Here is a 25295-nt window from a genome sequence, read left to right on the forward strand (position 1 = left end):
ATTGACTTTGATCCTACACTTTTGTCCTGAGGGAAATGTGAGGCGTTGCCTGCTTTTCATTTATACCCTTTCAGGTAGAGAGATGGCAGTAAAACATCTTTCTCCTGTCTTTAAATGCCAAAGCTGAATGCTTCTAGGTTGGGAAAGAGATGTTATCAACTCCTAGGTATGTGTTAGTTTCTCTGATGAAAGTGTTTACTCTTCTAGAAGAATAGAATTGCCTGTGAATGGTACTTGCCAGTGTTTATGAGAAGCTGGTAGGTTATAAATACATCTTGGAAACAAGAATGGAAAGAAAGCAGGCTATTCTCAAATTCTGGGAGATAAACCATTTGTGAATCTGATTTTCCATTTTTTTTTTTTAATTTTCTGTTTTTAGAAGACTTTTTTCTGAGATAGATAACTTTAGTTTCTTTGCAGTTACCTGGCTCCTGTTTTTTTTTTTTTTTTCTTACAGTAATTTCATGCTTAAAATTTTTTTTTTTTTTTTTTTTTTTTTTTTTTTTTTTAAATTTTCCCCTGTAGTGCTAGGGAAAGCATAGTTAGCAGACACCGCAGCACTGGGTTACACTCCCTGCACCTTCACAACAGGACCTTTCCTGCCTACTTGTCAGGCTTGTGGGAAGTACTCAAAAATGTGCTTTGTTGAGGGAAGGAAGGTATAGAAAGTGTAATGGCTCTCTCTCTCTCTCTCTCTCTCTCTCTCTCTCTCTCTCTCTTACTGTGAATTCCGAATAGGTTTTATTTCTTAAACTTATTTATATTGCAGGTCTTCTGTTACAGAAAGCCTGTGAACTTAAAACAGTTTATATGACCTATTCTCATTGAAAATAGCAATTTAAAAATTTCAGGGACCAGATATATGGCTTAGTATTTAAAAGTACTTGCTGCTCTTGCAGAGGATCCAGGTTCAATTCCCAGCTCTTGTGTAGTGGCTCACAATTATCTGTAGCTGCTGTTGCGGGGGTCTGACACCCTCCTTTGGCCTTCTGGGCACCATGTATGCCTGTGGCATACATACAAGAATTCAGGCAAAAGCCTCATATACATGATAATGAATAAATAAATCTAAAAATCTGAAGGTCTCAACTAATGTAAGAAAATAATAAATAGGTGTCTAGAAATTTTCAGAAACTTGAGTAGCAGGCTCAGTTTTTAAAAATAATCAGTTTTGGAAAATTTGTAAGATGTATAAGCTTTGAGTTTGGAAGTCTTTAAAATGTTAAGCATAAATTTGTTTGTTTTCATGATAGTATAATGTTGGGTTTTCCTTAAAGCTCTTGAAACTGATGTCTTTAATTATTGAGATAAAAATTATTGGAAGACCTAAAAACCTATTGCCTGTGGGATAATTTACTATTGTAATTAAATAAATTAAATGGATATTGAAGGAAATGAACCTTAATCATTGACCAACATCTATGTTTGTTTTATATGCTTATTTTAAGGGCTTCATAAGCAAATTTTAGTTACTTATTGTTTAACTGAAGTATAAGAGACAAAACTGCAGATTTTAGAGTGAACTATTTTAAGTTGTATATGGGGCGTGAACCCTTCATCAGTCCTGCATCTTACAATTTTTCTCATAGGTTAGATAATTGTAAACTTGATATTACTAGGAACGTTGGGAAACATCACATTTGGAGTATCCCTGAGAATTGTAAGATGACTGAGACTCAGAGACATTCTGTACCTCATCCGTTCACGGAGCAGCCACTGACGGGGTGGTGCTTTTTGGTGTAGCAAGAATCAGCCTGCAAACACTGCTTCTATTTTTTCCTGAGGAATTTTTTTCCCCAAGGAAGAGGGAGGGAACAGCGTCTCACGTCACCTTGAGCTGGCCTCAAACTTGCTGAGTAGCCCAAGCTGACCTTAAATTTCCAATCTTCCTGTCTCCATCTTCAAGTGCAAGGATTGTAGGATGTGCCACCATGCTTGGTATACCTGAAGAATCTTTAGGCTATTTATACTAGCATTTAAAAATTTTAAGTACAGATTTAAAATACACTAACATGTTTCAAAATTTGCCCCTCAGAGAATGACAAGTTGATAAATTCATGCACTGATGTTTTTATCTTTTTTACTGAGGCAGCATGAATTTAATATTTTTATTAAACATAAAGGCTGTTCATTCTGTTTTATAAAGACATCATAGTAGTGTAATATTTTATAATGTATATCAACTGGCAACTAGCTATTGTAGACAGTAATTACTATCTATGAATGAAAAATATTTTTAAGTAAATAATTTGTAGTGTTAAAGTAAGGGTTATCATTTGTTAGCAGCTAATCATTTGTGGAATACCACTTCGGTTCTAAAGTTATGCTTTTAAAATTATTTTTAGATGAATTAGATTCAAATTAACTTCTGATTGATTCTTTTATAGTTATTTTTATGTGAAGGGCAAAATCCTACAAACTACACTTAATGATCTGAGAGCAGGGTTGCCAGAAGGAGAAGAGAGGAGAGAGAGTTTAAACAAAGGGCTCGCTGCCAATATTCATAAGAAGGGAATAAATAAATAACGTGCAATGGCCAGCAGACTTTTCTGCTAGCAAGATACATTACTGCTATTCCAACTGGCTGCTAGCTAATAGTGTTGCTAGGGATATATTGTCATATAGAATTGTACCACACAATTATACATTTGACTAATAAAGCATAGAAATAGCCAGAAGACTTGATTGCAGGTACCTTTGAATACTTCTAAATCTCATTATAGTTAAAAAATATTTCTATATAATCAGCCTTAAAGATAATTAGTATATCATTGTTTATTGCTGTTAAAATACTTTAGGCCTTAATGGTCATTATTTTATCATGTATAAAGTCACTTATTTATATGGTCATTGAAGAATAGAGAATATTTATGAAATACATATTTAATTTTATGACTTTTTGTTAAGTATATCCAAGAAGAGTGTGGGATTAAGGTCAATATGAAAAAAAAACTATTAATGCTAGTATGAAGGTAATCTAGCTTCTTTGTTCATGTGTACTGACTTCACTGCTAGGAATATTCTCTCTCTGTAACATTTACAGATACTGGTAGACAAAACCCATCTAATCTAATAATTGTCCGTTCTTTTGTCAGTGTATTTCTGACAGATGGAACATAGAAACTTTGTAACAAGCCCTGAGCATGTGCTATGAAAACAGGTTGGCTGAATGTATGTCTTTATGAGACTGTTTCTGTGGTGGTCTAGTTCTAAATGGAGGAGTATTTAACATGGGAGACACAGCAGCCTCTGCCCCTGAAACAGTCAGTGTCTTTGAGTTAACTGGTTAGAACTGGGAGCAGTGTTGTCACTTCCTTAATTCTATTAGACACTGTAGTTCTTCAGTTAGTGGTGAGTTTAGCAAGAATGTTACCCAGTTTCTTATGAATTTGTCCAGCTTTTCTAGAGATTGTACTGCCAAAATATTATAAGGCAAACAAGATAATTTTTCTGAAGTATTCACTGTCTGCCTGGAACACATTTGCTTTATAATAGCAAAGTTGTATGCACATATATACAAAATGTAAGGTTTGATTCTGGACACTCAGTGATAGTCACTAGGGAGGTGTAATAGTGAGTTTTCCTTTAGATATTAATTTCCATTAGGATGTAATGATAGAATAGTTTGTGTTCCTTCAGAAAATGTAGGAAGAAAAACAATAAATATATATATTACCTACCTATATTTTGGAATTAATAAACAAAGGCCCAAATATGTAGACAAATCATACAGCTATGAGGATTTTCAGACTAAAATAAAATGTATTATAAAATGAATTTCCATATCAGCATTAATCTCTGCATATGAAATATTTTTAAAAACTAAAATCTTTATGTTAGATGTGTCAGATATGATCCAATTTATTTTGTTTCTTGGAAAACCAGACAACCCAAATGTGGGTTGGGGCAGTCATTTTTAAATAATTCTGTTTCTATTTTAAAATCTATATTATAGAGTCTCTATATAATAATATATAATATATAGTCTAAATTTTATGATTATGTTTTTCTTTTTTACATTGTCATGTACAGTATGTCTGTAGAAGAGTACACAAATATTAAAGTATACATATACAGGCTAGTGAACTATTGAGGGCTGTATGGGCAGCATTTGAAAGACAGTTTTTAAGTATAGTTAAGATCCACTGTGTGACTTTTGCTATAAATATTCATAATATCTCATTTAAAATAATGTATTTTTTTTCTTTTGATAGATAGATACGTTGTTCCCAGTAATATACCCACCAGGCAGCCTTGCTTGTATCTCTTTCTTTTTGGTGCCTGTGGTTCACTTGGTTGTGTAGCTAGAAGTACTGCTGTCCAAAAGCACCTTTTACAAATGTATGTCACATATGTGAACTTCCTAATGGAATTCTCCAATACAGTTGAATCCATTTAAACATGTTCCAGTAGATGATACAGGTTGAAGCTGCTAATAGTTTCTTGGGCTGCATTAAGGGTCTAGCTGTGGGTCTGTGGTTCAGGTGAGCAGAGCATTATACTTGGGATTGCTTCTCTAGTCTGCTGTCTCATCCTTATGGTTGGACCACCCTCCGTGGAGGTCAAACCTTGTGATAGTTACAGAAATAATCCTGTTACATGGTGAATTGATACTTTTGTTTCCCCCACCCACCCCCCATCATTGTCCCCAGGAGTGATTTGGTATATTCTCTTCTATCTCCCAAATGAGTTTAAATTTTAAGAAATAGAGTTTTGTCAGGTAGGCTTGGTTTGTATGGTACCTGAAGCAGTTGTTACAGCCATGATTTCTTCCTTTTTGATATCCCTCTTTGGTGGCATTGTTCTGTTGAACATGGGTGCAGTAGAGCAGACACTTCTGCCATGCTCTTTCATATAAGAGTGTTTGCTGTTCTTTAGGTTTGAACTTTTTTCCTATGAAAATTAACAATGTTCACACACATGTGAGAACAGGGTGCAGTCTGCCAGCCGAGCACATTCTCTTCCACTCCGATGATTTTGGTTTTATATTGTATTAGTTATGTAGAACAGTGTGAATGGACACTTTTATGTGTTTTGAATTTCTTGATCCACAAAGTTAATAAATAGAGCTTTTTTAAAAATGGGAAACTTTGATAGTCATCTAATAAATAGTGAATAACATCTTTCCTGGAATGAATGTTCTAGAGGCCACTCAGTGAGTGGCTGTCAGGTGCGAGCAGGATGATCATTTCCATATAGTCTCTTGCATATATGACCTATCAAGGAACATTGAGGAGAAACGTAGTTGCATGAGCCTGGACAAAGATGACTGACTGCTAAGCACACGTAACTAGTTGATCCAAGGCAAAATCAAGCTTAGTTTATTCTAGGAGAACAGGGTATATTTCCCACTAGAAAGTTAGTCTGCAAAGTTCATCACATTAATAGGTCAGATAAATGAGTATCTCAATATAAGGACAAAGATAAAATTTGGAATTTCCATGTTATCAGACTAGAAGTAGATAACTTCCTTAGTCAGAAGTTTTCCAAAACCTGGGCAAACAAATTTCTCAGCACTGCCAAGTGTGCTAATGAAATGCTGACTTTTTGCCTTGTGTTAGAGGGTTAGCCCTGGAGGCCCAGTGCTGGAGGGTTAGCCCTGGAGGCCCAGTGCTGGAGGGTTAGCCCTGGAGGCCCAGTGCTGGAGGGTTAGCCCTGGAGGCCCAGTGCTGGAGGGTTAGCCCTGGAGGCCCAGTGACAGAGGTTAGACATTGAGGCTCTGATGGAGGCTTAGACCTGGAGGTCCTGCTGCCTTCAACTCCCAAGTTCTAGGATGCTTGCTTTGTACCCTTCACTCCTGGGCCTACCTTTTGGAATAATCACAACACTTGTAATTCTTAACCTTTGTCAGGAAGCATGCAATGGTTGTGTTTGGGGCATCCTTCCAGTCCATCCATTGTATCTAACACTGGCTGTTTTACTTCCAAGTTTAATAGCAACTGACTCCTGGAGAAATACTAATTGTTTGACACTCTCCCTTGGTATTTTCAGTAACCATGATGCCAAATGGATTGTTCTTTGTCTTTCTGTCCTTAGAGCATAGTTCATGTTCAGATTGCTCAGTTCCATTCCCTGAAAATGGCCAGAAAATGACATTTGCCTTATTACAGTTCCCATTTCCTGTCATGCTCTTTTCCATCTTGGCAGCACTGTGTGCCTGCATCTCCACTGTTACAGCATGGGACATGTGAGAATGTGTAGAGCATGGCATTGTTGTTTATAATGTGTGTGTACAGCACAGAGCTAACTGAATGGGAGAACAAATGGAGAAGGTTGTTCTTGTAGTCCTGTTGTGAAGGGTTCTCCTCAATGGTACTAAATTAGATAGTTAGTAGGTATTTTAGTATTCTAAATCATGCCTCTACTTTCCAAATTTTTAGCAGTGTAATAACAAACTTTCCTTTGTGGACCAAACACCCTATAGTGTTTCTGATTTTTGTTTTCTTCCACAAATTGTGTGTGTGTGTGTATGTATGTGTGTGTTAGAAAGGTAACTTGTAACTCTGGGATTGAGAGAGATTATTATTTCAAGATACAATACAGTAGTGAAATTCTATAGCTTTTAACTTTCTGTTGTAAGTTCTAAAGTTAATTTTTACATTTCCAAATATTTATGTGTTGATGACATGGAACAAAAGAAGGAAACAGTAAGGGGAATACTTATGCACAGTGTATTGGCTCTGGTTTCAATAGTTAACAATACTGCAAGTCATTTAAAAGACTTTCTTTTTCTTTGTAGGACCTCTTTGTTGTTCGGCATGAACTGGCTATCATGAGACTAGCTGCCTTCATGGGCATTACTATGTTAGTCGGAATAACTGGACTCTTCTATACACAACTCATCGGCATTATCACAGTAAGTATGTTTTTAATGTAAAAACTGCCGTGTATGAACAGATGATGTAGTTGTAGACTTCATTCTAAAATGTTACAGGAAGTTTACAAATTAAAGAGTGGAAAAGAACAGTCTTCTACAAATGGTTCTGGAACAGATAGATATTCTCAATAAGATTGTCTCTCTGCTTCATGATATATGCAAAAAGTTAACCTAGAATGGATTGTAGTGCCTAGATGGAGGACCTAGAGCAGCAACTCTCAGAAGAAAACATGATTGACAATGTTGGTATCTTAGAGCACACAAGTGAAAACTACCAGAGAAAAATAAGTTGGACTTTATCAAAATGACTTTTATTTTCAAGGGGCTCTATTTAAGACAATGTGAGAAGACCATAGAGCTCAGTTGGTCTTCACACACTGTTGTATGTGTGACATAGTGCAGTGTTGCAGAGTTCTTTAATAACACTGAGTCACAGAGTTCCTGCTAGACTTACCAGTTCCTTTTCTACATCCAGCCCCAAAGAGGGGCATGTATATACACACCAGCTACTTCTTAGGGGCCCCAGACTGGAAGCAGTCCAGTGCCTGTCCATTATGTAGATGCAAGGATGTGTGATTTGCCTGTGAGAATATGAAAAGAATGAAGTGCTGATACATGATACTATATAGTAACCTTGAAGACATGCTAACTTAAAGACCACATACTTCAACAAGGCAGTTTATATGAAATGTGTAGAGTAGATACTTAGAAGAAGAAAATGGCATTCTGTTTGCATAGGGATGGAAGGCTAAGGACGACTGTTTAGAGGTCTAGAGTGTCTTTCTGTAATAATAAACAAGTTCTAGAAGTGAAATTACTGGGTCACATGGAGCCATCTCCCCCACCGTTGGACCTGTTATCCAATGAGGCACTGTCCTCCAACAATGTATGAGAATTTCGGTTGCTCCACGTCTTTGTCATCTTGTTGTCTCTTGACAACAATCTTGTTAATTGTAGTTTTTCTGTTGGAAATAGTACTTTTTTCTATTTTCATTTCTCTGATGTTGAACACTTTTTTATATGCTTATTGGGACTTCATGGAGCTTTGTGAAGTGTCCATTTAAATCTTTTTTATTTTTTAACCATCGAGTGTAAATTGTTTCTAATACCTCTTGGTAGCAATGATAACAAGTGACATGGTTATGAGTAACAGTGCTGAAGATAGAGATTGTTTCCTGAGACCATGCTCTTTACTGTTCAGCTCATTCATGAACAGTTAATCAGAACAAGCTCTAATGCACAAGTGTGAATAGTTAATCAGAACAAGCTCTAATACACAGTCATGCCAGAATCAACAGGTTATGCTCATTGTTTAATTTCCAACTTTGAATCTGTCAGAATCCCTATTGGGTATTTAAGTCCCTCAAGCAGAATTTCTCAGATTCCCCTGTTGTTATTGTTAATGGTTAGGAGTGGACATCACTACGGAGGGCTGGCAGAGGCTTGTGGCTGAGTCACAGCTTCCTTCCCACCGCAAAACCCATTAGCTTCTAAGATTGTACTGGGATGGCAACTATTTCACACTTTTTAAAGGGTCTCTACTGTAAAGTTTGAGCATCCTGAGTTGTACATAATAAGTAAGTTATTTGTTACTTGCTTATTCCTAACCTGACACTCTCACAATACAACATGCTAGTAATTATTTTCATATTGTACATTTCTCTTTTTTTTAATATTGAGTAGCAGTTTGTTGTACTAAGCAGGGAAATTGGGCTTTCATGTTACTTCTAAACTGAGTAGAAATCACACAAAATGGTACATGTGTGAGACATTCAGGAAAAGATCAAGCACTGAGAGGGAGGAATATACTCTGTCAGTCTGATCTTTAGCCACTGTTCTTGCCCTCAAATACAGATGCTCATAAGGGAAATTGCTCTATATTGAATTGAGGAGACAGCTTATTTCGGTAGCACAAATATGAGGACCTGGAGTTTGGATTCAGAACCCACAAATAAAAGCCAGGTGTAGCAGGACACATCTGTAACCCTGCATTGAAAGAGGGAAGCAAGTGCAGCTTTCCCTCTTCAATGGCCAGCTAGTAGCTGAATCAGTGAGCTCCAGGTCCACTGAGAGACCCTGTCCTATGACCCTCATGTCATAAAATGAAGAGTGACTGAAGAAGGCACCTGGTATCCATCTCTGGCCTCCACATGAATGTGCATACATGTGCATACATGTGTGTGTGTGTGTGTGTGTGTGTGTGTGTGTGCGTGTGTGCATGCACACAGATAAAGAAGTTAGCGTAAATTGTAATTACATGTCATTGGATTGCTGTGGTGACTGGCAAGCACTGTTCTTTTTTGGATTAAGTGAATAGTGGTTTCAGAATTTACTCCTCTCTTTGCTGATTCACAATTCATTTTGAGGTTCAATAGTTGTCATATTTTCAGTGTGTGGTATTTTTAAATCTATTTAAACTATTGCCATCCCTACAAAATAACATGTAAAACATTGAAAATATAGACTATGCATACCTTCTTCATAAATACTTGTTCTGTTCTATCTTTTATTAAACTAAGCTTGCTTATAGGCCTCATCATATCTGAACACACAGGTCTAGCACAGGTGAGCCAGAGGTGAGTTTGAAGATAGCATCAGAACCATGGAGGAGTCACAGTGGACCAAGCCACTCTCCCTACACTTGTCCCGTCATCTCTTTGGGAAGAAAGGACATCATTTCCTTATAGAGAGCTAGACTTTCCTAGCTTGAATGTAGGTCCACTAAACAAGTGAGCAGAATAAATGCCTGCTCGTGTGCTTAGCCAGAGGGGTCAGAGAAGCAGGGCTCTCATTTTTAATAATTATTTTTTCATTGTTTTCTTTAACCTGGATTGAATAAACTCTATTAAAGGGCAACAAACAATACATATCACGTATTTCTAGTAAATCGACTAATCTAAAGCAAAATTTTAAGGGTTTACTTTCTTTTCAGATTTGATTTAAATTAGGATTTAAAGGTAGGAGTCATGTTGTGTTGTGTGCTCCAGTGGAATTAATACTGGAAGTCATGTTTGAAAAGCAGTTGGCTTTGATGCATTTTTTATTTAGGAAAAAAGTTATTTTAGCAGCCCTTTCTGAAGAGTCCTTCTTGGCTCTTGGATCTGAATGAAGTAGACAGTGATGTTGTTATTAATGTAATTGACATCAGAATTAAGGAGCAATAGTCCCAGGCAGCAAGAGGAAAATTCCCGCTGGTGTTAACAGTACAGGGTAGCAAGACCAGTCCGGTTTCCAGTGACAGGAGGTGTAATCAAGAAGCCTAACAGCTGCTCAGCTCCCTAGGGAGGTTCTGACAGGGAGCTGTTATCTGCCATGACACTCTTTTGACAGTTTGTGTAAATTTTGTATACAAGCATTTCTGTTTGCTGGGCACAGCAGTTTGAGTGCTACTGTGAGCTTCTGATGTCTTCTTTGGAGCTCAGTGCATTGCTCAGTGTGCTGAAGTTAGGGATAGGGTGAGGAGATGTATTGAGCTACAGCTTTGTAGAAGCTTAAATTTTATAAGTGTGTTGCCTTTGGTCTCACAGATGCCATTGGGTTCTAGCTGAATATGAAAGATAAATTTGAAAATTGTTGCATAGGAAATATTTCTCCTTATACCCGCTGGCTCATGTTTGATTTGTAGTCAAGACTTGTCTAAATATAGAGAGGATCATTAGTGGCGGAGAGAATGTGGTGTTTGACTAAGAATGGCCACTAGAGGCACATAGACTTGAATACTTACTCACCATAGGACTCTGTGACAGGAATAGAAGGGTTAGGAAGTATGGCCTTGGAGGAAGTGTGTCACTAGGGGTGGGCTTTGAGCTTCTGGTCAGGATGTAGAGTCTCAGCTACTTCTCCGGCACCATGAATGCTTGTGTGCTTTTAGGCATGTCCCTACCATGTTCCTCTGTAAAAGGAAGCAAGCCCCAATTAAATGCTGTTTTTTTAAGAGATCCTTGGTCACAGGATCTCTTCACAGCAGTAGAATAATTTTAACTGGGACTAATCTTATGCAGTAAAAAAAAAAATCTTATATTTGAAATCAGATTAAAGTAGATTTGCTATTAAATAACATTTTATTAATCAATTAATGGATTTTTTTGCTTTATAAATCTATAGCCAGAAATGTAGACCCAAAATCATCAAACTTTATAATTGAGTTTTGCCAAATATCAGTGAATCAGTGAGGTAAGTTAGTACAGTCTCTATATAAATCATGCCTGACACACTTCTCTTGCAGCCAGCATTGCACACATACAGATCATTGTAGCTCACTTCTTTAAAGGGAGATCTCTGGCAGTTTTGCTTTCCTTCCTAAAGTGTGTGTGTGTGTGTGTGTGTGTGTGTGTGTGTGTGTGTTTAAGTAAAATAAATGTATTTCTAGTACAGTATTTCCAATTGTATGACATATCTTCTCACTGCCTTCTTTACAATACTAAAAATGTCATCTAAATTTATTATGTTTCTTAGATGCTTTTCATGCTCATGAACATATTTGTTTATATGTAGATATAATAAAGAATCTTATAGAGACTATTTTTCCTTTTACTTATGTGTGTAATTGAATGACTTGTATACATGTGTTCCTGAGCAGAAGTGTTTCTCTACCTTGTTTCTCTATACTCAGTGTGATAGACTGCCCGAATGGAGAGATACTTTATGTTGCTGTGTTGTTAAGCATTTTGGGTGTTACTGTTACTTGGTGTTTTTCCCAGAAATCATTCTTACCATCTCATGATCTGAACACATGTGGATATTTAACCTGAATTTAAAGCACCGTAAGATTAGAAGAAGCATTTTTTCACTTTTGATCTTTGCTAGGTGTCTCTAGCATCCTATTTGTTCAGGATCTCCCAAAACCTAGTCTAAAGGCACATTGAGTTCTCTAACTCTCTGTCTTCTGTTAATAATCAGAAACCTCATCAGAAGTATAATTTTGGTGTTAAAATGCAAAATAGTTGGGTCTGGGTCTTGACTCTAAGCATAGATATTTCAGTCTTCAGCTGTTTTGGTGACCATTAGGTTACTTAATAAAATACTTGTCCACAGTCACCCTCTGTGGCCTGCATGTGTACATCTGTAGTTTCTGTGTGTGTGTGTGGGGGGGCACCTTTGCTGACCATCATCTTTCTTTGTATAAAGACTTTGCCATGTAGCTTGTAGTTACTCTACATAAATAGATGAGGGAATGAACACCAGTTTATATAATTTGGAGGTTTTACTTTATGACTAGATTTTAAGTCCCTTGTGATTGTAGGGTTGCATATATATTCTCTGTCATTTTGTTTTTTTATTATAAATTTTTGCTTAAACATAATTTGAGATATTGTTTTCTTCTAAGCATCAGGAAGTACTTAATAAGAACAGTTAATAAAAATAAGGATTTTTAGTCATTGAGGAGTTATTAGAAGTTTTAATGCACATTGATCCATTTAGTTTCACAAGACTTAGAAGGTAAGCATTCCTACTTGGAAATTGAGGTGTGAAGCTTTAATTTCTTACCTATTTTGTATAGCCAGATGATGGTTTGATGAAAAAAAGCAGAGAAATTATCTTAGAAAGAGATTTTCAGTGGCTACAAATATAAAACTTTCAGTATCTCTACCATTGTCCTGCAGTTGATGAAATGTTTATGTGAGCTTCACATTTCAAATAAAAGACACAGCTGGTCCTCTGTTGCGATGGTCACTAAGGAACTGCCAGTTTCCAAGGAGGAAGCTGGAAGGAGAGAGAATAAAGATTCACAAGACTCTTTGCCTTCCCACTGAACAAACTTAAAAATAAAGAATTACACTATTTCTGGTTTGCCTGGTTAGTTCTTTCCTGCAGATATATACTAAAGGTTCCCAGTTTGTGCAGTCTTGTTCTTCTAGGTGCTTTGGAGTTTAAAGTTAAATGGGGATTAGAAAGTTGGCTCAGAAGATGTACTGCTGTTGCAGAGATCCCGAGAACCTCTGTTTCGGTGGTAACTCTAGCCGTGGGGGATCTGACACCCTCTTCTGGCCTACATTAGTGCCTTCATTCATTCACACCACACACACATACATATAATTTTTTAAAAACTTAATTGTGCTACTCTTTATATACTAGTAAGCAGTCAAATGAAGCTCTTACAATTAGGAGAACTCAAAGACAGACTATGTATATGACCTCAAACTACGAAAAACTTTCCTGAACAGTGTTTCCAAGCCTACATACAGTAAGTCAGCGTAGCATTAGCCAGTTAACCACCCACGTGCAACATAGAGGCATCCTGGTCAGTGAGACCTTCGAGGACAGATTTCAGGTGACTGAAGGCTATGTGTAGGTGTGTTAAAGGGCTTCTCTCTGATGGCCACCTTTACTTTCATCAGGTCTTAAGTTAGGTATGCTAAGAAACCCTGTTGGAAACTATTTCCAGAGTTAAACAGGCCCAAAGGCAAGTACTCTTCCACACTCTGAAGACAGTTGTTGGAATCAAATGGACTCGTTATCCTTTATGCGTTGCTCAGTATGTCTGAGGCCTTTCTCCTGCACATTCTTTCCCCAGCGGACAACGTATGTGGCCAGGTTGTGGTACTTGGTGAGTCAACTGAAGGCAGGAGCAGTTATCAACCTGGCTCAAGGGCTGCGTTTATAGCCCTGTTAACCTGGTAATCAAGAAACCTATGGTGATAAATTTTTGCTTTTCATACTACATCCCATTCCAATTTTCTAATAAATTCATCTCTTCCTTCTGCCAAAAATCCTTTTTTAATCCATTCCATCCATAATCCAGCATTTAGAGTATAGTTTTCTCTTATAGTCAAACATTTTATACTGATTCTGAAGGATCTGTTTTTATGCCAGGATTAGCCGTTAGGAGAAGACAAGGTATTAAAAGAGAGAATAGACCTGTTTCTGAAAGTCTTTTTTAAAAAAAAAAAAAATGTAAAATTCCAGTTTTTAAAATAATGAGGCATTCTCTTGTTTAGATATTTAAGCTGATTGAAGTTTTGGATATTTTGATCAAGATCATTGCAGGCATAAACATTTCTCAGAACTAATTATCGCAGCATTCAGTAAATATGGGACTTTCACATTTCTAAAAGAATGGTTTACTTGCTAGCTAGCTGAGACAGTATCTTGTATCTATATTCCTTTTGTAGCATTTGTCTTGTCAGTCCTTCCCTCGTGCCACTAGAAGGTTTGAGTATTTTCAGTATGCTTTTAAAAACCCCATGTTTGTCCACCTTACAAAACAAAATCAATAAGCCTAACTTAGTACGTATGCATACTGTGGTGTTTCCTTTTCCTTCAGTGACAGTCTCTGTCCGGCGCACTGCAGCCTGCTTATGAATGGTAGGCTTGGCTCTCCTGGGCTCCTTGTCTCCCAGCCTGAGTGCTTACTGTGTGCTAGCGCTTAGCTACAGACCTTATGCTGTTTCTGTGGTAACAGCATCCTGGACGACAGAGGTGGAAAGAGGTGAACATTTGCCATTCTAGAGAAACCAGTAGATTGATTTAGGCAGCTTCTCAACTCCTGTTTACAGAGAGGAAAGATCTTGCCCTTTGAAACTGTAGCTGTCTACTCACGAGAATTTAAATGTTTTCATTTTGATGTCCAAGACTTCAAAGGGTTTCTATATATGAAAGCTAAATCTGGAGAGGATTTAAAGAAAGTTCTTCTTCTTCTTCTTTTTTTTTTTTCAGGACAACAACTAAATCTATAGTGTAGATTCTATGTAGTAAACTTGTCCCAATATAAAGGTGACAGTAGACCAACCCTGTCTTGCCTGTCCTCATGTAGCTTTTCGGTATAAAGAAGGTGTTGTCTATGCTGTTTCAGGTCAAGACTCCTTTGGGGTTGAAAGACCCTTTCACTGGGGTCACATATCAGATATCTTGCTTATTAGATATTTACACTACGATTCATAACAGTACCAAAATTACAGTTATGAAGTAGTAACAAAAATAATTTTATGGTTGAAAAGTCACTACAACATGAGGAACTGTATCAAAGGGTCACAGCATTGGGAAGGCGGGGAACTACTGCTCTAGAGATAGCATGTGGTGATTGTCTGCTCTTTCCCTCTGCACTTTAGTGTTTGTTCCTTTGCAATGGCCTTTGCTGTCTGCCCGGCACCCTAAGACATTGTCCAAATGGCCTTTTCCACTTCCTTTATAGATGTTAACCTGAAGCCTAGTTTTCCTCTAAATTTCTGCTTCTCAGACTTCCCAATGCTGCGCCCTTTAATACAGTTCCTCATGTTGTGGTGACCCCCAACCATAAAATTATTTTCATTGCGACTTCATAAATAATTTCCTACTGTTTCAATCATAATGTTAATATCTGTGTTTTCTGTTGGTTTTAGGTCATTTAGGTCATTTTGAATGACCCTGTTAAAGGGCCATTTTACACCGCCCCCAAAGGGGTCATGACCTAATATATGTGGAATATGTAGTAAATCTGCCATCTTTCTGCAGATCTTCAGAAAATGCTGCAAAGGAAACTACTGTTTGTTCCTAGTCCCATTAAAAAGCAGATTTACTTCTCCCTTGTAGAGGCTAGCTGCTCGCTCAGTATATCTGACTGTTTTTTATCACAAGTACTTATCTAACATCACTGACTGTAAAAGGTTAGCACCAGAAAGGGAAAGTTCTGGAGCCAAGTGATTTTTGCAGTGACAAATATTCCATGAATAGTTCTGATTACTATTGCTTTACTCACCATCTGTTATAAGTGAACAAGTTAGTAAGGATCACAGGAGATGATGAAGATTTAGCTAAAGTTTTTGCATGTTGGAAAATTGTTTCCTTTGCATTGCTTTAAGATGTGCTTACACTTTAAATTTTACCTATATATAAAGTTGAACAATTTATATAGTGGACATTTGGATAGCATAACAGTTTGTCAATGTGATTGATAGATTCTTTGTTATTAGAATTTGCATCAATACTTTCAGAAACTGTCTGCTGAGGAACTTCCCTTTTATATCTGCATTACTGCATGGTAAAAACACACAGAAGAAATCGTATTGTTGAAAAGGTTCAGTTTGTTTGTCGGGGAACTAAGAAATGTTTTGTTTTCTTTGTATTAAGGAATATTAATTACCTAACTTTAATTTTCTTATTTAAACATATTGTAACATGATCAGTTTATAAATTTGCCTTATCGACTTTGTTTTTTTATAGAAGTCTGTAAAACCCAGAACTAGTAGTATTCTAAGTTTCTTGGTAGTTCTATATTCATTGATGGCTTTTATGTGTCATTTTGATATTTATTTTTATGTATATTTACAGAAAGTTGAGTTAAACAGAAACAAGTAGGCTTAATTACCAAGGAACCAGTTGTCCTCAGAGATTATAATCAAATGAAATAGTTCTTGGAGAGGTGTTTGACATTTTTGTAGTTCACTAGTTTTTTGACATGATGTAATATTTTTCTAGGAGGACTTCAGGGTGTATATAGATATACAAACTTGTTAAATCTGTGTAATATTTTCTGGCTAGGCTTACATATCCCATTAAATAGAAGTATTAATAAATTTGTTACATCTGAATATATTTCTTTGTTTTTAATAGGATACAACATCTATTGAAAAAATGTCAAACTGTTGTGAAGAAATGTAAGTATTAAGTTATAGTGATCTTATTTAAAAATAGAAACAATTGACCACCTTTGAGAATTATGTGCCTACATTAATAGTGGAAAACTAATATATTGATTTTTTTTCTTGGTGTCCTGTCTGAGGCCCAAGCTAGACAGGCATATCCCCATCTTACAGTAGGGGCCTTTCAGCCATGAGAGCTTTTAAACAAAATAAGTACTGATCACTCTTGTTCCCTGTCTCACAGAAGTAAGCTAAATTATTTGTCCTGCAAGTACATCAAAAGAGATTTGCTACTGTGTTGTTGACACACATTCTGTTATGCTGAGCTTCTCCTCTGCTTCCAGAGTTACCCTAGGTTGATTGATGATGCAGATACAATATCTGCTATCCAGAGCTGAAGCTCAGCTGCATGCCACATTGAAAGGAAAGCTGTATTTGTGATGCTGAGACACAATGCATCAGAGTCCAGTAATGGCTCCCCAGCCAACCTGCATTGTTTTAGCTGACTGAAGTGCACCATGGGAGTGCTGTCTTTCACTAATAATGCTGTCTTCTGTAGATCGCGGCCCCGAAAGCCATGGCAGCAGACCTTCTCAGAAGTTTTTGGCACTCGTTGGAAGATCCTGTGGTTCATTCCTTTCAGGCAGAGGCAACCACTGCGAGTTCCCTACCACTTTGCCAATCACGTCTAAACAGATGGATGGTGGGCACAGATGGGTCCTCCATGCTGGAAATGCGTTACAGGTTTTATGAGAATAGAACTATGACAGTCTTCAAGTCAATTAAAATCCACCCACCAATCTTAGGCATCATAATGTGCCCCAGGCTTCATTTTAATAGTGATCTTGATCCTGTTGTGGGACTAATAGAAGATCTATATTTAAGTTTTAAAAGCATGTTTACTTTTAAATTAGCTTTCCACCAGGATTTCTTTAAATGCATCTGTTACTAAACTCAAAAGGCAGTGATTGGGATGAAACAGTTGTACATAAATTTTCTTCAGGACTCGAAATATTTTAAATTTTAATTTATAGGAAATTTGAGATGTTTTATGTTTACCTTTAAGCAGTACTAACCAAATTTGAATTTAATTCTTCAAGTTTACAAAACTGGATACACTTTGTTATGTGCAAATTTTCTGTTTTGAATATAGGTTAAAATGCTATGACTACCTGCTTTTATATGTGCTGCAGGGTTTTTACAATGCAGTGAACAACAAGGGCAGTGCCTGCCTAGGAGCAGCTCTCTGATGCTCTTCTTTACTCCTCATCAAAGCCACAGACGACACCACGAGTGTAGTGCACCAACTCCTACCTTATCATAAAGGAGAAATTACCTTTCCCTTCTGCTGCAATCACTGATTGCTATTAAAATATTTGCTCCCAGGAGAAACGTGTGACCAGTCAGGCATATATTCCTGTTTTACCCTAAGATTTTAATGACTGAAGAGGGTAGGAAGTTTGCAATAATTCCAGTTACTTCTTCAAGTGCAGTTATATTAGAAAGCAGATGTTTTAAAATGCTAAACTGGATGGTGTGTAATATACAGTGTAAAGAGGAAAACTGTGCTTTTAAAGTATGTATACTTTTATGTATCTGCCAGTAGATTTCACTGTACACATTGAAGTTTTATATATTATAGAATAGATACTGGTCAACTCATATCAAAGTTTAAAAGTAGGTCACTAAATTTATATACCAGTAATCACCCAAGTTGAAATTGAATTTCCATTGGCCAGTTATAATTTGCATCACTCTAGAGACCTTTTATTAATGTCAGGAAATTATCATAAAATAGAATGATCTATGGTAGTGATGGTCCCTTAACAAACATGAGCCTTTTGTATACAAAAACAGTTTGTATGATTTGTTTTCATTTAGAATACTGCAAATCCATATGTTTGTGTGCTTAGTGATCTTCTCCCTGAAAAAGAATATTGAACAAATCTACCATTCTTGAACTATATACATACTTTTCTTATAAGTAGTTGTAAAGTAAGGAATCGTAGCTGGGAAATACTGTGGCTAGTTTTTTCAGATACTGTATATGTCTTATAAAATATTCTGAATAGAATAATCTCTTTGCAGAAATATTAATACCATATTTTCATGTTCTAATTATGTTTATTATTTAAAAACTTAGAAGTGGCAGATGAAAATATTTATTGGTGCTAAGACATATAGTAAGTTTAATATAAGAAACATTTATAAAGGTTAGGAAACAAAATTTGTATGTTTTAGTATAGGCAAAGGGGTTGGATTTTCTGTAGGCTGATTGACTAAATTGGCCAGTGACAGTTACTAAAGGAAGTGGTGTATATATAATGTCAGGAGATAGAAGTTGAATACCTTCAGCTGCAGATATACAGTTCACTCAAGACCTGGAGCATCCATGGCAGAGCCAAATGAAGGCCCAGTATAGAGCTTTGTAGATTGCTTTATACTTCTGGAGCAGTAGTGGCTCTGACACAGGTATTGGGGATGATCACTTCCCCGTGCTGGAGATCTATGTATTTGGTCTGCTTACATTTACCACTTCTGGGCACATTATCTTCTCTTTACTGTCCCTGGTCCTGACTCCTCTTTGCAGTTTCCTAAGTAGTCATTGGACTTAATGCACTAGTTTGATCTACAGAAATGCTGTTATTGATGTATTTACATAGGAATCTATATTGCAGTATATCTATATATACTTACATAGTATTGTCAAATGTATATGTCTAACCTCACGGAGGGGTTTGTAATCACTCTTTAGATTCCTAGAGAAAAGCCTGTTGGCCATTTCTTTCTTAGGGATTAAGCTCCTCTGTTCTTTCTGCGCCCTCTTTTGGCTAATTGATGTAATTATTCTGGCTCTTGAAGCTTTTACTGTCCTGTTAGTGGGTTGTATGGCCAGTCTGTGAACATGCCAGAAGTATACACTTACAGGAACATTTGTATAAAAGTGTAAAGTTTTATAAAAATTGAAAATGAATGTGTTACTGTTGGTGATGTTCCTTCTAGGTAAACTGCTTGGCTTCATGTATGTATATTCTTGTACACTTTTTACTGTCAGTCACAAATTTTGACTGGGATAAGCTATTTCATGTATTTTATTTTAAACCTTATTTTGGCAACTTTTTTGTTAGCATTATAAAAACTTACTTAAAATACTATTTTATTACAAAACAAAACATTTATTACAGTTGCTGTGGTAACTGTGTTATCCGGTATGATTTACGAATATTTTAAAAAGTACATTTAATTTTTTTCAATTCAATTTTGGGATGGTCCCCTTCCTCACACACACAGGCTCAATTGCCTTAAAATAAATAGGAATTGGTTAATAATACTTTTTTTTTTTGCTTTTTCAAAAACCTTCTCAGTGAGAGTTAACCCTGTAGATTCAATAGCGCCTTTATTTGTCCCTCTGAGTAACCATGGTAATAATTGCACATGTGGAGTCTTAGAAAGCAATGGAGCAAGGAGATTGCCCCTTCATCTTTATATTTCATTGAAATATTTATAAACTTCCTATTTAATTTTAGCAAAATGTATGTTAAGTGATATTTTTCCATTAGCAAAGTCACCTCTTGGGATTCTGCAGTTAAAATGTTAAGACCAAGCTGCAGATACTTGGTAAATAATTAGAGTTGAGCCTGCATGGTGGCTTCATATATAAACATATTGGCTATACTCGGACACACTTAGGTGAAGAAGAAGAAAAAAGCACCTGACTCCATAGAATTGTCCACTGACCTCCACAAACATGCCTAGGTTCTCATGCCCTCTCCCCCATCACCATCCATCCATCCATTCATTCATTGTCTCATACACACCACACACAAAGGTTTTGATATCTAATTGGATAAAGTTGATGTAGGTAACGAAGGAGTTCAGAATCTTCTCAACACTAAACGATCTTCTAAGGAGTCTTTGTTACCAGGCTTCCACTTCAAATTAGTAACTGATGTTACATGAAAATAAAAACTTACTGTTTTACAATTCATATTTAAAATGTTTTAGTTGACATAAAAGCCATTTAAATTGTAGCTAACATAGGAACCTGTTTTTCAGAAGACAGTTTACTTTTAATAGTAATAAAGTAGGGGCTGTGTACCTCAACAATAGACTGCACAAGATGCCTGGAAGTTAATCCCAAGAACCAGGAAAAGCCCGGAAGAGGACATAGACAGTAGCTCTACACTAGATGCAGAAGAACTGAGTGACCATCTCAGAGCGTTTCATTAATGTGTACAAGTGGTTTCATTAAGAATGGTGGCTCACTTTAGCTGCTCTTAATGAGACTTTGGATTATTTCCGTACGAATAACTGTTTTTGCTCAAAAGATGTATTAATTCTAAACAGTATTCACAAAGACTCAAATAAGAACACACTTCCAAATGGTAGATACAGATTAATTTAGATGAAAGTCACATAGGTTTTTGTGTGTTAGTTCATGTTTAAATGTTCTTATATTTATTACTAAAAAAAAAAATCACAATTTGTCTTGCAGTGGCTTAATATGGCACTAATTTTCATTAGCATTATGCTAATTTCTGTCTAGACTGTCTGTTCTCTGGGTAGTTCTCTTGTCTGACATACATGAGTAAGTAGATAGCCTAGCTACAGTTCACTAAGCTATAGTACTTTATTATGTAAAATTTGACATGACCTCTACTATACATACATATATTGGGACGTTATTACAAACATTATGTAATTTATGAATAGTTAAAACATTAGACTTTCATCCACCTCTATTAATGCTTTGAAAAATCACAAATATTGGCAAATGTAATTAGTAAATTCTGTGAACTTAGTGTGTTCTCCTTGCTAGCATGATTGACCATGTAACTAGCTAATGAGTGAGCGTATGATTCAGTACCCACATCTGTTACTGCCTTCTGTTGTAGGTGCCATGCTTGGAGCTGACTTACAAATAAAAATTTTAGTATAATTTATGGTTAGCTGTTCTTAGATTCTATAAAATTTTGTAGTAGAACATGGGAAAGTATTAGGAGCTGTTTATATGACGTACTTTGTACCAGTATTGTCACTGACTATATGAACCAATAATTAGCATTTCTGCTACCTTTGTAATGGTGATGACTTAACTTCAAGAAGTGACTTTTCTCACTTCTTTCATTATCTTTATGCATTTTTAAACAAAATTTATTTTTTAAAAGCCATTTTGTTAAAACCAACAATATTTTATCAGTTCTTTAGATGTGGCAATATTATTTGCTAGTGATAATTTGAAGCAAATTATTATTATTATTATTATTATTATTATTATTATTATTATTATTATTATTTGGAGACAGGGTTTTACTGGCTTTGTACTCAGAGTCCTCCTACCTTTGCCTCCCACGTGCTGGGATTATAGGCATATGCTGCTCTTCCTGGCTCAGTGCTTCAAACTCTTAAGTCATTGGTAATACTGATTTTTCATTATCATATCTTTTACTATATTACAGCTTTTCCCCTGTGTCTACCCCAGAGTTCAGGTACCAATGAGTAATGAATATCCAAAAGGAGATGAAGAATGGCGGGGACATTAATTAGATGGAGCACAGGCTAAGTGATCATGAGTAGTCAGCGTCTGAAAAGAGCTGACTAGAGACTGGGCTGTGATAGCCAACACTGTCGTTGCCACCCCCTCATCCCCGCGGACACATGTCACTGTAGAGCCCTACGACCCATGTGTAGATACCTGCACAGTCATTCTGGGAAGCATTTGGTTTAAGCTGTTTGATCTCCACTTGCTGTTCTTTCTCCTTAGCTGGCCAGATGCTCTTGAGAGATTATTTTTAATTTCAGATAATTGTGTAAGATAAGTTAAAGCATTTTTAGCATGCACATGTAAAAAAAGAACATGGAAGTGTAGTTGTAATACAAAGGAGAAATGATAGCTTGCCCAAAGTTTGAAAAGATCTGGAACCTGTCTGAGGAGTCTTATGGTCATATGGCAAAGAAGGAATACTCAGTCACCAGAGAAAATCAGCAGCTTAGTTATAAAGGAAGGAAGGTAGGAAGGAGTCTGTTGGTGTTCATGAGACTCTGGAGGACTTCGTTTCTGAAGCCCTTTCTGATTTATTCCCTCCTGTGTACAGGTAGTGCTTCCCATAGCTGCTCAACTGTGTAGTTAACTAATTGCACATATAAAACATAGTTTTCATCTCAATAGCTTTATACAGAAAGATGTAGCCTGAGCCGCTAGAACTGCAGGCATGCCTCCTCTGTGCTTTGCTTGCCTGCTTCACTCAGCACAGGGTCTGGTTGTTTGTAGGCTGTCAGGTAGAGGGAAGACAACATGTCTGCATACTGATAGCTCTGTGTCCAAGTTAGTGTGGATGGATGATATTTTAACCTACTTGTGCCTGAAATTAGTGTTTTACAACCTGAACAATTAAAACATCCTGGTGCTACTCACTTTACCATTGAGTTACATTTGTAATTCCTGAACCAAAGAGTTAGTTTTCTTTTTGGTTGAGTGAGAGATTCTCACGTCTGTGTCTGAAGAAGTGAACAGTCTGTTGACAGCCTACTTTCAGCAGAGTCAATTGAAAATGAATCTCATTTAGACTTATTTTATTCTGTTATGCAGATTAGTGTGGGCTTTAATTTTGTACTTTAATGTAATGTGGCTACTTTATAAGGTATTTTAATAGGCTGAAGCTACTAAAGATTATTGGATCACTTTTCAGAAGTTTCCCCACCTTGGTCTTACTTCAGCAGTGAAGAAAAAATTATTTCTATAAGCAAAGTATTCTATTGGACACTTTTAACGACTGCTCAACCAAATGCTAAAATAAAGGGCAAATAATGGGTCCATTTTTAATTAAAAGTCAAGAATTTAGTATCTGTGTGTGGGGTGGGCCATAAACCTCAATGGCTTTAAATAATGATACAGGTATTTGCCTAATTTGAAAATGAGAATGAAATTAAAGGACACTTTTAAAAACATAAAAATCACGAACACATGCATATACAAACGCTTTCCCAATAGGAAGTCCAAAGGTACATTGATTTAAGCAAACACCCTGACAGTTGAACTCTGCATCAAAAGCAGTTTGGGTGCTGTTGGTCACCATACGTGAAAATTAGAGTCAGATTGTTTTACAAACTGATTTTTCAGTGATTTACTTCACGTAACTGGCAGACTGCAGTCCTCTGGATAGACTTGTCAAGGTGCAATACTGCTGCTATGACTGGCTTCTCTGTTCTTCCTCGGAAGCTCTACACACACTTATCAGTGTTTCCTTAAAACAGAAGCTGCCTCGCCTGAGCGCTCAGCCAAGCAAGTGAGCATGTGGGTGGCTGGGGAAGTAGACAGTCACTGAACCTGCTTGTGTCGTTTGCATCTGCCGCAGTCTGTGTCTCCTGGAATGTTGATGCAATCAATATATGGGTTTGGAGTGAATTCTGAATGGAAAAAGGAATCAAGTCTAAAACTTGAAAGGTGATGAGCTCGTGGGCATGGAGTGTGTGTAGATGGGCAAATAAGAGAGAAAGCAGGGGAGGGGGCAGCGCTGTGGCTCTTGTGAGTGTGTTGCCACTAGATTGTTTCTTAATAATCCCACTGCTTGTCTGAGGCCAGAGCATAGTCATTTTTCCTCAAGTAGGAAAAGATAGGAGAGAATTTGCTACTGCTTGCTGTCTCTTTGTGTGATTATTAAAAAGCAAAGAAAAAAATCAACATACATAGAATAAAGGCAGCTAAAGATACAGAAGGAAGAAATTCATCCCGATCAGAGGTGTTTGGATGAGTGGGTTGTAAGCCCAAGGACAGACAGAGGAAAACAGGGTGCATGGAGTCAGTCTGGCAAGTTTAATCACTACGCCACACCTGTGTCATTCTGATGCTCCCCAAATTTGCTGTCGGCTCCCGTTCTCACAGAGCTCTAATTGAGAACCAACGGCTTGAGTTTTAATAATGGTTTGTACTGTAGGTGCCTAGGAAGATCCTGTCTTAGAACTTACTGGGTGTGCTTTCATTCAGCCATACTGTGTGTGAGTCTAGGGGCATTTGCCTGCCTCATCTGCTGTTTTGTTTTGTCTCTTACCTTAGGAAAACCTTCACTAACATTTCCAGTGCTAGTGGCAATAAGGAAGAGAATGGGTAAGAGGATTATGAGTCCTTTGAAGAGAGGGAGGGAGATGACAGGTGGGCTGGAACTGTGAGGTGTACTTAATTGTTTAGATGAGACATCTACACTGGTTCTTCTAGTGAAAACGGACTATGTATCTACCTTAAAAACAACATTGCTTTTAATTTATTTTAGTGATTTTGTTTTATTCATGTAATATTCTATTTTCTTTGCAAATTGCTTTTAATTTAAATTGTGGAATTTTTACTTCTTGAAATGTACTATGTACTGTATTTTTAGAAATCTTATTTTTGAATAAATATTTCTGAAAACCATAGGAGTGTTTTTATCCTCTTACCTCCTTAATTATTAAAATCTACTGATTCTGAGTTTTAGAACTACAATGTTGTAAGACTCTCTCCACCCCAAACTTTGTGCCATTTGGATAAATATTTAAAAATTAGTGGCCTTGCCGGGCGGTGGTGGCGCACGCCTTTAGTCCCAGCACTTGGGAGGCAGAGGCAGGCGGATTTCTGAGTTCAAGGCCAGCCTGGTCTACAGAGTGAGTTCCAGGACAGCCAGGGCTACACAGAGAAACCCTGTCTCGAAAAAACCAAAAAAACAACAACAACAAAAAATTAGTGGCCTTGGGTTCTTCCACCCAATCTTTAAATCTTGCGTTTGGAATTACTAGAAGCCTTCGCTCTTAGGGCAGGACAGGTCTCCAAGCCTCTAGGAGCTGCTTGCTGTGAACAGACAGTATATGGGAGAGAGTGAGCTGAGCACGAA

General features: G+C 36.9%; 1 protein-coding gene across 1 annotated transcript in view; it reads left to right on the forward strand.

Annotated features, from left to right (window-relative positions):
• The window catches only part of Zdhhc21 (zDHHC palmitoyltransferase 21), a 50106-nt gene extending 28733 nt beyond the window's left edge, over nt 1-21373 (forward strand). The window contains exons 7-9 of the mRNA XM_034503478.2: nt 6740-6856; nt 16406-16449; nt 16994-21373. Of these exons, the coding sequence (XP_034359369.1) occupies nt 6740-6856; nt 16406-16449; nt 16994-17126 (294 nt within the window). The 3' untranslated portion in view covers nt 17127-21373. The remainder of the gene's footprint in view (nt 1-6739; nt 6857-16405; nt 16450-16993) is intronic.
• Nucleotides 21374-25295: the final 3922 nt, after the last annotated feature.

This window comes from Arvicanthis niloticus, chromosome 5, assembly GCF_011762505.2.
Source record: "Arvicanthis niloticus isolate mArvNil1 chromosome 5, mArvNil1.pat.X, whole genome shotgun sequence".
Classification (NCBI taxonomy): domain Eukaryota; kingdom Metazoa; phylum Chordata; class Mammalia; order Rodentia; family Muridae; genus Arvicanthis; species Arvicanthis niloticus.